This window comes from Bombina bombina, chromosome 7 (genome assembly GCF_027579735.1).
Source record: "Bombina bombina isolate aBomBom1 chromosome 7, aBomBom1.pri, whole genome shotgun sequence".
NCBI lineage: Eukaryota > Metazoa > Chordata > Amphibia > Anura > Bombinatoridae > Bombina > Bombina bombina.
In genome coordinates this window covers 412,147,244-412,160,861 of record NC_069505.1, presented here as the reverse complement: position 1 = coordinate 412,160,861, position 13,618 = coordinate 412,147,244, and the positions used below count along the sequence as shown (strand labels likewise).

Below are 13,618 nucleotides of genomic sequence, written 5' to 3'. Positions count from 1 at the left end.
AAATAAAAAAGCACCCCCCCAAAATAAAAAAAACCTAGCCTAAACTAAACTGCCAATAGCCCTTAAAAGGGCCTTTCTTTCATGTAATTAACAAGAGTCCATGAGCTAGTGACGTATGGGATATACATTCCTACCAGGAGGGGCAAAGTTTCCCAAACCTTAAAATGCCTACAAATACACCCCTCACCACACCCACAATTCAGTTTTACAAACTTTGCCTCCTATGGAGGTGGTGAAGTAAGTTTGTGCTAGATTCTACGTTGATATGCGCTCCGCAGCAGGTTGGAGCCCGGTTTTCCTCTCAGTGTGCAGTGAATGTCAGAGGGATGTGAGGAGAGTATTGCCTATTTGAATGCAATGATCTCCTTCTACGGGGTCTATTTCATAGGTTCTCTGTTATCGGTCGTAGAGATTCATCTCTTACCTCCCTTTTCAGATCGACGATATACTCTTATATATATACCATTACCTCTGCTGATTTTCGTTTCAGTACTGGTTTGGCTTTCTACAAACATGTAGATGAGTGTCCTGGGGTAAGTAAATCTTATTTTCTGTGACACTCTAAGCTATGGTTGTGCACTTTTTTATAAAGTTCTAAATATATGTATTCAAACATTTATTTGCCTTGACTCAGGATGTTCAACATTCCTTTTTTTCAGACAGTCAGTTTCATATTTGGGATAATGCATTTGAATCAATCATTTTTTCTTACCTTAAAAAATATGACTTTTTCCCTGTGGGCTGTTAGGCTCGCGGGGGCTGAAAATGCTTCATTTTATTGCGTCATTCTTGGCGCTGACTTTTTTGGCGCAAATTTTTTTTTCTGTTTCCGGCGTCATACGTGTCGCCGGAAGTTGCGTCATTTTTTGACGTTCTTTTGCGTCAAAAGTGTCGGCGTTCCGGATGTGGCGTAATTTTTGGCGCCAAAAGCATTTAGGCGCCAAATAATGTGGGCGTCTTATTTGGCGCTAAAAAATATGGGCGTCACTTTTGTCTCCACATTATTTAAGTCTCATTATTTATTGCTTCTGGTTGCTAGAAGCTAGTTCACTGGCATTTTTTTCCCATTCCTGAAACTGTCATTTAAGGAATTTGATCAATTTTGCTTTATATGTTGTTTTTTCTATTACATATTGCAAGATGTTCCACGTTGCAACTGAGTCAGAAGATACTTCAGGAAAATCGCTGCCCGGTGCTGGAGCTACCAAAGCTAAGTGTATTTGCTATAAACTTTTGGTATCTGTTTCTCCAGCTGTTGTTTGTATTGAATGTCATGACAAACTTGTTAATGCAGATAAAAATTTCCTTTAGTACTGTTACATTACCTGTTGCTGTTCCGTCAACATCTAATTCTCAGAGTGTTCCTGATAACATAAGAGATTTTGTTTTTAAATCCATTAAGAAGGCTATGTCTGTTATTTCTCCTTCTAGTATACATAAAAGTCTTTTAAAACTTCTCTTTTTTCAGATGAATTTTTAAATGAACATCATCATTCTGATACTGATAATGGTTCTTCTGGTTCAGAGGTTTCTGTCTCAGAGGTTGATGCTGATAAATCTTCGTATTTGTTCAAGATGGAATTTATTCGTTCTTTACTTAAAGAAGTATTAATTGCATTAGAAATAGAGGATTCTGGTCCTCTTGATACTAAATCTAAACGTTTAAATAAGGTTTTTAAATCTCCTGTAGTTATTCCAGAAGTGTTTTCTCTCCCTGATGCTATTTCTGAAGTAATTTCCAGGGAATGGAATAATTTGGGTAATTCATTTACTCCTTCTAAAACGTTTTAAGCAATTATATCCTGTGCCATCTGACAGATTAGAGTTTTGGGACAAAATCCCTAAGGTTAATGGGGCTGTCTCTACTCCTGCTATATTTTTAGCGGATGTTGCTGCAGCTTCAACTTTTTGGTTAGAAGCTTTAGCGCAACAAGTAACAGATCATAATTCTTATAGCATTATTATTATTCTATAACATGCTAATAATTTTATTTGTGATACCATCTTTGATATCATTAGAGATCAACTCTAATGATATCAAAGATGGTATCACAAATAAAATCAGGTATATGTCTCTAGCAATTTTAGCTAGAAGAGCTTTATGGCTTAAAACTTGGAATGCTGATATGTCTTCTAAGTCAACTTTGCTATCCCTTTCTTTCCAGGGTAATAAATTATTCGGTTCTCAGTTGGATTCTATTATCTCAACTGTTACTGGAGGGAAGGGAACTTTTTTACCAAAGGATAAAAAATCTAAAGGTAAATTTAGGTCTAATAATCGTTTTCGTTCCTTTCCTCACAACAAGGAACAAAAGCCTGATCCTTCATCCTCAGGAGCGGTATCAGTTTGGAAACCATTTCCAGTTTGGAATATATCCAAGCCTTATAGAAACCCAAAGCCAGCTCCTAAGTACCCATGAAGGTGCGGCCCTCATTCCAGCTCAGCTGGTATGGGGCAGATTACGTTCTTTTCAAAGAAATTTGGATCAATTCCGTTCACAATCTCTGGTTTCAGAACATTGTTTCAGAAAGGTACAGAATTGGCTTCAAGTTAAGGCCTCCTGCAAAGAGATTTTTTTCTTTCCCATGTCCCAGTAAACCCAGCAAAGGCTCAAGCATTTCTGAAATGTGTTTCACATCTAGAGTTGGCTGGAGTAATTATGCCAGTTCCAGTTCTGGAACAGGGGCTGGGGTTTTATTCTCTCTCTTCATTGTACCAAAGAAGGTCAATTCCTTCAGACCAGTTCCGGATCTATCAATATTGAATCGTTATGTAAGGATACCAACATTCAAGATGGTAACTGTAAGGACTATCCTGCCTTTTGTTTAGCAAGGGCATTATATGTCTACAATAGATTTACAGGATGCATATCTGCATATTCCGATTCATCCAGATCACTTTTAGTTTCTGAGATTCTCTTTTTTAGACAAGCATTACCAGTTTTGTGGCTCTACCGTTTGGCCTAGCATCAGCTCCAAGAATTTTTTCAAAGGTTCTCGGTACCCTTCTGTCTGTAATCAGAGAACAGGGTATTGGTATTTCCTTATTTTGGACGATATCTTGGTACTTGCTCAGTCTTCACATTTCGCAGAATCTCATACGAATCGACTTGTGTTGTTTCTTCAAGATCATGGTTGGAGGATCAATTTACCAATCAGTTCATTGATTCCTCAGACAAGGGTAACCTTTTTAGGTTTCCAGATAGATTCAGTGTCTATGACTCTGTCTTTGTCAGACAAGAGAAGTCTAACATTGATATCAGCTTGTCAAAACCTTCAGTCACAATCATTCCCTTTGGTAGCCTTATGCATGGAAATTTTAGGTCTTATGACTGCTGCATCGGACGCGATCTCCTTTGCTCGTTTTCACATGCGACCTCTTCAGCTCTGTATGCTGAACCAATGGTGCAGGGATTACACAAAGATATCTCAATTAATATCTTTAAACCGATTGTACGACACTCTCTGACGTGGTGGACAGATCACCATCGTTTAGTTCAGGGGGCTTCTTTGTTCTTCCGACCTGGACTATAATCTCAACAGATGCAAGTCTTACAGGTTGGGGAGCTGTGTGGGGGTCTCTGACGGCACAAGGGGTTTGGGAATCTCAGGAGGTGAGATTACCGATCAATATTTTGGAACTCCGTGCAATTTTCAGAGCTCTTCAGTCTTGGCCTCTTCTGAAGAGAGAGTTGTTCATTTGTTTTCAGATAGACAATGTCACAACTGTGGCATACATCATTCATCAAGGAGGGACTCACAGTCCTCTGGCTATGAAAGAAGTATCTCAAATTTTGGTTTGGGCGGAATCCAGCTCCTGTCTAATCTCTGCGGTTCATATCCCAGGTATAGACAATTGGGAAGCGGATTATCTCAGTCGCCAAACGTTGCATCCGGGCGAATGGTCTCTTCACCCAGAGGTATTTCTTCAGATTGTTCAAATGTGGGAACTCCCAGAAATAGATCTGATGGCTTCTCATCTAAACAAGAAACTTCCCAGGTATCTGTCCAGATCCCGGGATCCTCAGGCGGAGGCAGTGGATGCATTATCACTTCCTTGGAAGTATCATCCTGCCTATATCTTTCCGCCTCTAGTTCTTCTTCCAAGAAGTATTCTCCAAGATTCTGAAGGAATGCTCGTTTGTTCTGCTGGTAGCTCCAGCATGGCCTCACAGGTTTTGGTATACGGATCTTGTCCGGATGGCCTCTTGCCAGCTGTGGACTCTTCCGTTAAGACCAGACCTTCTGTCGCAAGGTCCTTTCTTCCATCAGGATCTCAAATCCTTAAATTTAAAGGTATGGAGTTTGAACGCTTGATTCTTGGTCAAAGAGGTTTCTCTGACTCTGTGATTAATACTATGTGACAGGCTCATAAATCTGTATCTAGAGAGATATATTATAGAGTCTGGAAGACTTATATTTCTTGGTGTCTTTCTCATCATTTTTCCTGGCATTCTTTTAGAATTCCGAGAATTTTACAGTTTCTTCAGGATGGTTTAGATAAAGGTTTGTTCATCAGTTCCTTGAAAGGACAAATCTCTGCTCTTCTGTTCTTTTTCACAGTAAGATTGCTAATCTTCCTGATATTCATTGTTTTGTACAAGCTTTGGTTCGTATAAAACCTGTCATTAAGTCAATTTCTCATCCTTGGAGTTTGAATTTGGTTCTGGGGGCTCTTCAAGCTCCTCCTTTTGAACCCATGCATTCTTTGGTCATTAAATTACTTTCTTGGAAAGTTTTGTTTCTTTTGGCCATCTCTTCTGCCAGAAGAGTCTCTGAATTATCTGCTCTTTCTTGTGAGTCTCCTTTTCTGATTTTTCATCAGGATAAGGCGGTGTTGCGAACTTCTTTTGAATTTTTTACCTAAGGTTGTGAATTCTAATAACATTAGTAGAGAATTGTGGTTCCTTCATTATGTCCTAATCCTATGAATTCTAAGGAGAAATCATTGCATTCTTTGGATGCTGTTAGAGCTTTGTAATATTATGTTGAAGCTACTAAGTCTTTCCGAAAGACTTCTAGTCTATTTGTCATCTTTTCCGGTTCTAGAAAAGGCCAGAAAGCTTCTGCCATTTCTTTGGCATCTTGGTTGAAATCTTTATTTCATCATGCCTATGTCGAGTCGGGTAAAACTCCGCCTCGAGGGATTACAGCTCATTCTACTAGGTCAGTTTCTACTTCCTGGGCATTTAGGAATGAAGCTTCGGTTGATCAGATTTGCAAAGCAGCAACTTGGTCCTCTTTGCATACTTTTACTAAATTCTACCATTTTGATGTGTTTTCTTCTTCTGAAGCAGTTTTTGGTAGAAAAGTACTTCAGGCAGCGGTTTCAGTTTGAATCTTCTGCTTATGTTTTCATTAAATTTTATTTTGGGTGTGGATTATTTTCAGTAGGAATTGGCTGTCTTTATTTTATCCCTCCCTCTCTAGTGACTCTTGCGTGGAAAGATCCACATCTTGGGTAGTCATTATCCCATACGTCACTAGCTCATGGACTCTTGCTAATTACATGAAAGAAAACATAATTTATGTAAGAACTTACCTGATAAATTCATTTCTTTCATATTAGCAAGAGTCCATGAGGCCCACCCTTTTTTGTGGTGGTTATGATTTTTTTGTATAAAGCACAATTATTCCAATTCCTTATTTTTTATGCTTTCGCACTTTTTTCTTATCACCCCACTTCTTGGCTATTCGTTAAACTGATTTGTGGGTGTGGTGAGGGGTGTATTTATAGGCATTTTAAGGTTTGGGAAACTTTGCCCCTCCTGGTAGGAATGTATATCCCATACGTCACTAACTCATGGACTCTTGCTAATATGAAAGAAATGAATTTATCAGGTAAGTTCTTACATAAATTATGTTTTTGTGGGGCATTGCCCCAAAGAAATCAGCTCTTTTACCTGTAAAAAAAAAATACAAACAACCCCCCAACAGTAAAACCCACCACCCACACAACCAACCCCCCCAAATAAAACCCTATCTAAAAAACTTAACTTCCCCATTGCCCTGAAAAGGGCATTTGGATGGGCATTGACCTTAAAAGGGCATTTAGCTCTTTTTCCGCCCAAAGTCCCTAACCTAAAATTAAAACCCACCCAATAAACCCTTAAAAAAAACTAACACTAACCCCCTAAGATCCACTTACAGTTTTTGAAGACCCGACATCCATCCTCAACGAAGCGGCAGAAGTCCTCAGCGAAGCTGGCAGAAGTCTTTATCCAAGCGGGCCGAAGTCTTCATCCAGGCGGCATCTTCTTTCTTCATCCATCTGGCGCGGAGCGGCTCCATCTTCAAGACATCCTGTGCGGAGCATCCTCTTCTTACGACGGCGACTGAAGAATGAAGGTTCCTTTAAAGGACGTCATCCAAGATGGCGTCCCTTGAATTCCGATTGGCTGATAGAATTCTATCAGCCAATCAGAATTAAAGGTGAGAAAATCCTATTGGCTGATGCAATCAGCCAATAGGATTGAGCTTCAATCCTATTGGCTGATCCAATCAGCCAATAGGATTGAGCTCACATTCTATTGGCTGATTGGAACAGCCAATGTAACCCTTAAAAAAACCTAACACTAATCCCTGAAGATCCACTTACAGTTTTTGAAGACCCGGGGTTAATAGCTTTATTTTGTTATTTAGATACTGTCGGCGATGTGGGGGGCGGCGGTTTAGAGGTTATTAGGTTCATTTAGTGGTGGCGTGGGCGGCGGTTTAACATAATTTTGTTTTGGCAATCGCCGGAACATTAGTTAGAAATAACGGTTCAGTCCGTAATAAAGATTCGGTCCGACATTAATAATAATTCGGTAACGGTTTCAAATGCATCCGAATTTCAAAATTCGGAACGACACGAATAAATTCCGAAACGGAATTACCGACACATACTGAATTATTACGAATGTCTCGAACCGAATTTTTTTACGACCCGAATCGAAACGTAACGAAGCGAACCAAATTTTTCGATTGCGTGCAAGTCTAGTTAGAGAAGAAATTTTGATCTACAGATATTATTTAGATCATATTGCTCCCAGGGGTCTGACAATGAAGTGAGGGTCTCCATTAACTGAAATTAGAGGAGAAGGCATGTTATTTTTTTACACCAGAAAGCTCATTACAAATATTTTTAAGAAGATTATTCACATGATTTTGTTTTTCTATGTGGTGTAAAATGTCTGACCCAGTATAGCACTTTTTCTTATTTTGTCTTTAGGAAACACTTCAACCTTGTCCAAGTGTTTTTTTTTTTTATTCCTTGTTCTGCATTTTCTACTTGAATACTATCTAATGAAAGGAAATTAAAAATGTATTCAAACTCAAACAGAATCTGAACTAGTCAGGTCTATCACTTGCCTGCAAACTGATCCAGAATACTGATCTGCAACATTACTACACATACTGACTGTGCTGATCAGTCAGCTGCCTATACATTCACCAATAACACTGACTGTGCTGATCAGTCAGCTGCTTATACACCCACCCATAACATTGACTGTGCTGATCAGTCAGCTGCCTATACACTAACCCATAACACTGACTGTGTTGATTAGTCAACTGCTTATACACTCACCCATAACACTGACTGTGCTTATCAGTCAGCTGCCTACACAGTAACCCATAACACTGACTGTGCTGATCAGTCAGCTGCCTATACACTAACCCATAACACTGACTTTGCTGATCAGTTAACTGCTTATATACTAACTCATAATACTGACTGTGCTGATCAGTCAGCTGCCTATACACTAACCCATAACACTAACGAGATCTAACAGCCTTTTCTAGCTCCCATTCCTGGACACTTATAAAATCCAGATCGGCCTGCAGCCGTGGTACCCCTGAGTGATTCAGTAGTCTCTCTCTGTACTATATAATTTTCTACAATCTCCACTCCGGCTTACTCCCAAAGTCTGGGTCCTCTGTAAGCTTCTTAAAAAACAATCCAGGGCTGCTGAAGCCAAAGCCCTCTGTGTGGATGCCATCCTCCAGCCACGGCCGCCCGGGTAAAGCATACCATCGGAGGGCCCTGTAACCATAATCCAGCATCATCTTAGTCTGGACCAGTCTATCTAATGCAGTTAGCCATTCCTCCCTGGGCTGCTCTCCCAGGAAAGGCACTAGTAAGTCCAGCTGGAGCCAGTACTTTTCCTCAGCAGTGGGGAGGATCATTACACGATAGTCCTGCTCCTGTTGAAGAGCCTCCCTCCAGAGTTCCTGGTGGATAAAGTCCCTCCATCCCAGCTCGTCCTGTGCAGAACCAGGATCGTTCAGCTGGGCAAGTGCCTCTTGCATTCTCCAACGGAACTCAGCTTCCATGGCTGCAGGCCACTGCAGTGCTTCTCCTCTGTCAACAGGGAACATGGTCCCCATGGTGGTTTCAACTGCTCCGTATGCAGGAAGCAGATCTCACCGCTGCCACCAATGTGACGGACCTCTCGGTACCCTCTCTGGGTATGTCTGCCTATTCAGCTTCCCTAACAGCTGGAACCACCAATGCTTCAGAAAATTACCCAAAGAATCAGACAGGACCGATTTTGGAGTAAAAACAGAATGACACTTTTTTAAAAGAGAAACACGGTCCATAGTCAGTGGGCAGGAAGCTAGCCCACAGCCCCCTCCGGAAGCCCCAGTGACAGTAGAGTTTGTCACACAAGGTAATTACAGAGGTAAAAAGTATATTTCTATAACAGTGTTGGTTATGCAAAACTGGAGAATGGCAAATAAAGGGATTATCTTTGTTTTTAACAATAATATTTTTGGTGTTTACTATCCCTTTAATACTGACTTTGCTGATCAATCCACTGCCTATACACTCACTCATATCTCTAACTGTGCTGATCAGTCAACTGCCTGTACATTCACCCATAACACTGACTGTGCTGATCAGTCAGCTACTTATACACTAACCCATAACACTGACAGTGCTGATCAGTAAACTACCTATACACTCACCCATAACACTGACTGTGCTGATCAATCCACTGCCTATACACTCACACATAACACTGACTGTGCTGATCAGTCAGCTGCCTATACACTCACCCATAACACTGACTGTGCTGATCAGTCAGCTGCTTATACACTAACCCATAACACTGACTGTGCTGATCAGTCAACTGCTTATACACTAACCCATAACACTGACTGTGCTGATCAGTCAGCTGCCTATACACTAACCCATAACACTGACTGTGCTGATCAGTCAGCTGCCTATACAATCACCAATAACACTGACTGTGCTGATCAGTCAGCTGCCTATACTTTCACATATAACACTGACTGTGCTGGTCAGTCAGCTGCTTATACACTAACCCATAACACTTACTGTGCTGAAAGTCAACTGCCTATACACTAACCTATAACACTGACTGTGCTGATCAATCCACTGCCTATACACTCAGCCATAACATTGAGTGAGTTGATCAGTCAGCTGCCTATACACTCACCCATAACACTGACTGTGCTGATCAATCAGCTGCTTATACACTAACCCATAACACTGACTGTGCTGAAAGTCAACTGCCTATACACTAACCTATAACACTGACTGTGCTGATCAGTCAGCTGCCTATACACTAACCCATAACACTGACTGTGCTGATCAGTCAGCTGCTTATACACTAACCCATAACACTGACTTTGCTGATCAGTCAGCTGCCTATACACTAACCCATAAAACTGACTGTGCTGATCAGTCAGCTGCCTATACACTAACCCATAACACTGACTGTGCTGATCAGTCAACTGCTTATACACTCACCCATAACACTGACTTTGCTGATCAGTCAGCTGCCTATACACTCACCCATAACACTGACTGTGCTGATCAGTCAACTGCTTATACACTCACCCATAACACTGACTGTGCTGATCAGTCAGCTGCTTATACACTAACCCATAACACTGACTGTGCTGATCAGTCAACTGCTTATACACTAACCCATAACACTGACTGCACTGATCAGTCAACTGCCTATACACTAACCCATAACACTGACTGTGCTGATTAGTCAGCTGCCTATACACTAACCCATAACACTTACTGTGCTGATCAGTCAGCTGCTTACACACTAACCCATAACACTTACTGTGCTGATTAATTAATTATCTAAATTGCTTAGTTTTCTTGGTATCTTTCCTTGAAAATCATAGCTAGGTAGGCTCAATAGCAGCAATGCCTCTGGTCATTGGCTCATCCAATGTGTTCAGCTAGCTCCCAGTAGGGCACTGCTGCCCTTTCAACAAATTATATAATAGAATGAAACACATGTAATAATAGAAATACATTGTATATATTCGCATACATATATTATGAATCATTCAGGTAAAGTTTACAAACTTGATAAACACTCACCAAAGCTCCGGGGTGGCACCCTTTGTTGAACTGTAGGAAGGTAACACATAAATAAAATATTAGTTGTACTGTGCCTCCAGGAGAGCTCAGGTGACAAAGAAACACATATTTATATAGTGCAGCACATTCGCTGGATATTTGAAAAGTTACTTTTATGGTTACCAAAAAGTTGAAGCTAAATGAAAAGGTTAGAGATAGACACGTGCGTTTTGTTTTGGACAAATTCAGAATTCGGCCGAATTTTGGCCGATTTTCCGAATCGGCACATCCTAAAAAATTCTGAAATATTCTGAAAATGAATAATTTTGTTTCCGAATTTTCTGATCCATTATTCATATTCGGAATCTTTTATTGTTCCTAAACCGCAGTTCCCCAATACTAACTCTAAGTCTATAACAATAATTCTATAATAAAGGTATTAACCCCTAACTCACCGTTCCTCGATATACACTAACCCATAACACTGACTGTGCTGATCAGTCAGCTGCTTACACACTAACCCATAACACTGACTGTGCTGATCAGTCAGCTGCTTATACACTAACCCATAACACTGACTGTGCTGATCAGTCAGCTGCCTATACACTCACCCATAACACTGACTGTGCTGATCAATCAGCTGCTTATACACTAACCCATAACACTGACTGTGCTGATCAGTCAACTGCCTATACACTCACCCATAAGACTGACTGTGCTGATCAGTCAGCTGCCTATACACTCACCCATAACACTGACTGTGCTGATCAGTCAGCTGCCTATACACTCACCCATAACACTGACTGTGCTGATCAGTCAGCTGCTTATACACTAACCCATAACACTGACTGTGCTGATCAGTCAGCTGCTTATACACTAACCCATAACACTGACTGTGCTGATCAGTCAACTGCTTAAACACTAACCCATAATACTGACTGTGCTGATCAGTCAGCTGCCTATACAATAACCCATAACACTGACTGTGCTGATCAGTTAACTGCTTATACACTAACTCAGTCATAACACTGACTGTGCTGATCAGTCAGCTGCTTATACATTAACCCATAACACTGACTGTGCTGATCAGTCAGCTGCTTATACACTAACCCATAATACTGACTGTGCTTATCAGTCAGCTGCCTATACACTAACCCATAACACTGACTGTGCTGATCAGTCAACTGCCTATACACTCACCCATAACACTGACTGTGCTGATCAGTCAGCTGCCTATACACTAACCCATAACACTGACTGTGCTGATTAGTCAACTGCCTATACACTCACCCATAACACTGACTGTGCTGATCAATCAACTGCCTATACACTAACCCATAACACTGACTGTGCTGATCAGTCAACTGCCTATACACTAACCCATAACACTGACTGTGCTGATCAGTCAGCTGCTTATACACTAACCCATAACACTGACTGTGCTGATCAGTCAACTGCCTATACACTGACCCATAATACTGACTGTGCTGATCAGTCAGCTGCCTATTTACTAACCCATAACACTGACTGTGCTGATCAGTCAGCTGCTTATACACTAACCCATAACACTGACTGTGCTGATCAGTCAGCTGCTTATACACTCACCCATAACACTGACTGTGCTGATCAGTCAGCTGCTTATACACTAACCCGTAATACTGACTGTGCTATCAGTCAGCTGCCTATACACTCACCCATAACACTGACTGTGCTGATCAGTCAGCTGCCTATACACTCACCCATAACACTGACTGTGCTGATCAGTCAGCTGCTTATACACTAACCCATAATACTGACTGTGCTGATCAGTCAGCTGCCTATACACTCACCCATAACACTGACTGTGCTGATCAGTCAGCTGCCTATACACTCACCCATAACACTGACTGTGCTGATCAGTCAGCTGCCTATACACTCACCCATAACACTGACTGTGCTGATCAGTCAGCTGCTTATACACTAACCCATAATACTGACTGTGCTGATCAGTCAACTGTTTATACACTAACCCATAATACTGACTGTGCTGATCAGTTAGCTGCCTGTGCACTAACCCATAATACTGACTGTGCTGAACAGTCAGCTGCCTGTACACTCACCCATAACACTGACTGTGCTGATCAGTCAGCTGCTTATACACTAACCCATAACACTGACTGTGCTGATCAGTCAGCTGCTTATACACTAACCCATAACACTGACTGTGCTGATCAGTCAGCTGCTTATACACTAACCCATAACACTGACTGTGCTGATCAGTCAGCTGCCTATACACTAACCCATAACACTGACTGTGCTGATCAGTCAGCTGCTTATACACTAACCCATAACACTGACTGTGCTGATCAGTCAGCTGCTTATACACTAACCCATAACACTGACTTTGCTTATCATTTAATTATCTAAATTGCTTAGTTTTCTTGGTATCTTTCCTTGAAAATCATAGCTAGGTAGGCTCAATAGCATCAATGCCTCTTGTCAATGGCTCACCCAATGTGTTCAGCTAGCTCCCAGTAGGGCACTGCTGCCCTTTAAACAAATGATACCATAGAATGAAGCACATGTAATAATAGAAATACACTGTATATAGTCACATACATATATTATGTATCATTCAGGTAAAGTTTACAAACTTGATAAACACTCACCAAAGCTCCGAGGTGGCACCCTTTGTTGAACTGTAGGAAGGCAACACATAAATAAAACATTAGTTGTACTGTGCCTCCAGGAGAGCTCAGGTGACAAAAAAACACATATTTATATAATGCAGCACATTCGCTGGATATTTGAAAAGTTACTTTTACGGTTACCAAAAAGTTGAAGGTAAATGAAAAGGTTTCGTTTTGGACAAATTCAGAATTTGGCCGAATTTTGGTCGATTCGGCGATTCGGATGCATCTGAATTTCTGAATCGGCACATGTCAAAAAATTCTGAAATATTCCGAAAATGAATAAAAAAATTCCGAATTTTCTGATCCATTATTCATATTCGGACCAGCGATGTCTGTCGGACCTGATCCGCACTGTCGGATCAGGTCCGACAGACCTTTGTTAAATAGGCCTCTAAGTCTATAATAATAAGTCTATAATAAAGGTATTAACCCCTAACCCACCATTACCCAACACCGCCGACACTAACTAAACCTATTAACCTCTAAATTGCCGTCCCGAAACATCGCCAACACAAACTAAACCTATTAACCTCTAAAACGCACCCCCCAACTATATGAAAAGGTTAGAGAAGAAATTTGAATCTACAGATATAATTTAGATCATATTTTTATG

At 40.9% G+C, this 13,618-nt stretch overlaps 1 protein-coding gene across 2 annotated transcripts in view; it reads right to left on the bottom strand.

The window, feature by feature from the left end:
• The window catches only part of LOC128666545 (inter-alpha-trypsin inhibitor heavy chain H3), a 218,486-nt gene that overhangs the window by 75,524 nt on the left and 129,344 nt on the right, over positions 1-13,618 (bottom strand). The window contains exons 17-18 of one of the 2 annotated variants that reach the window (XM_053721209.1): positions 12,982-13,011; positions 10,355-10,384 (exon numbers count right to left, since the gene is read on the bottom strand). In XM_053721209.1, the coding sequence (XP_053577184.1) occupies positions 10,355-10,384; positions 12,982-13,011 (60 nt within the window). The remainder of the gene's footprint in view (positions 1-10,354; positions 10,385-12,981; positions 13,012-13,618) is intronic. The other variant, XM_053721210.1, reaches the window with a different exon arrangement.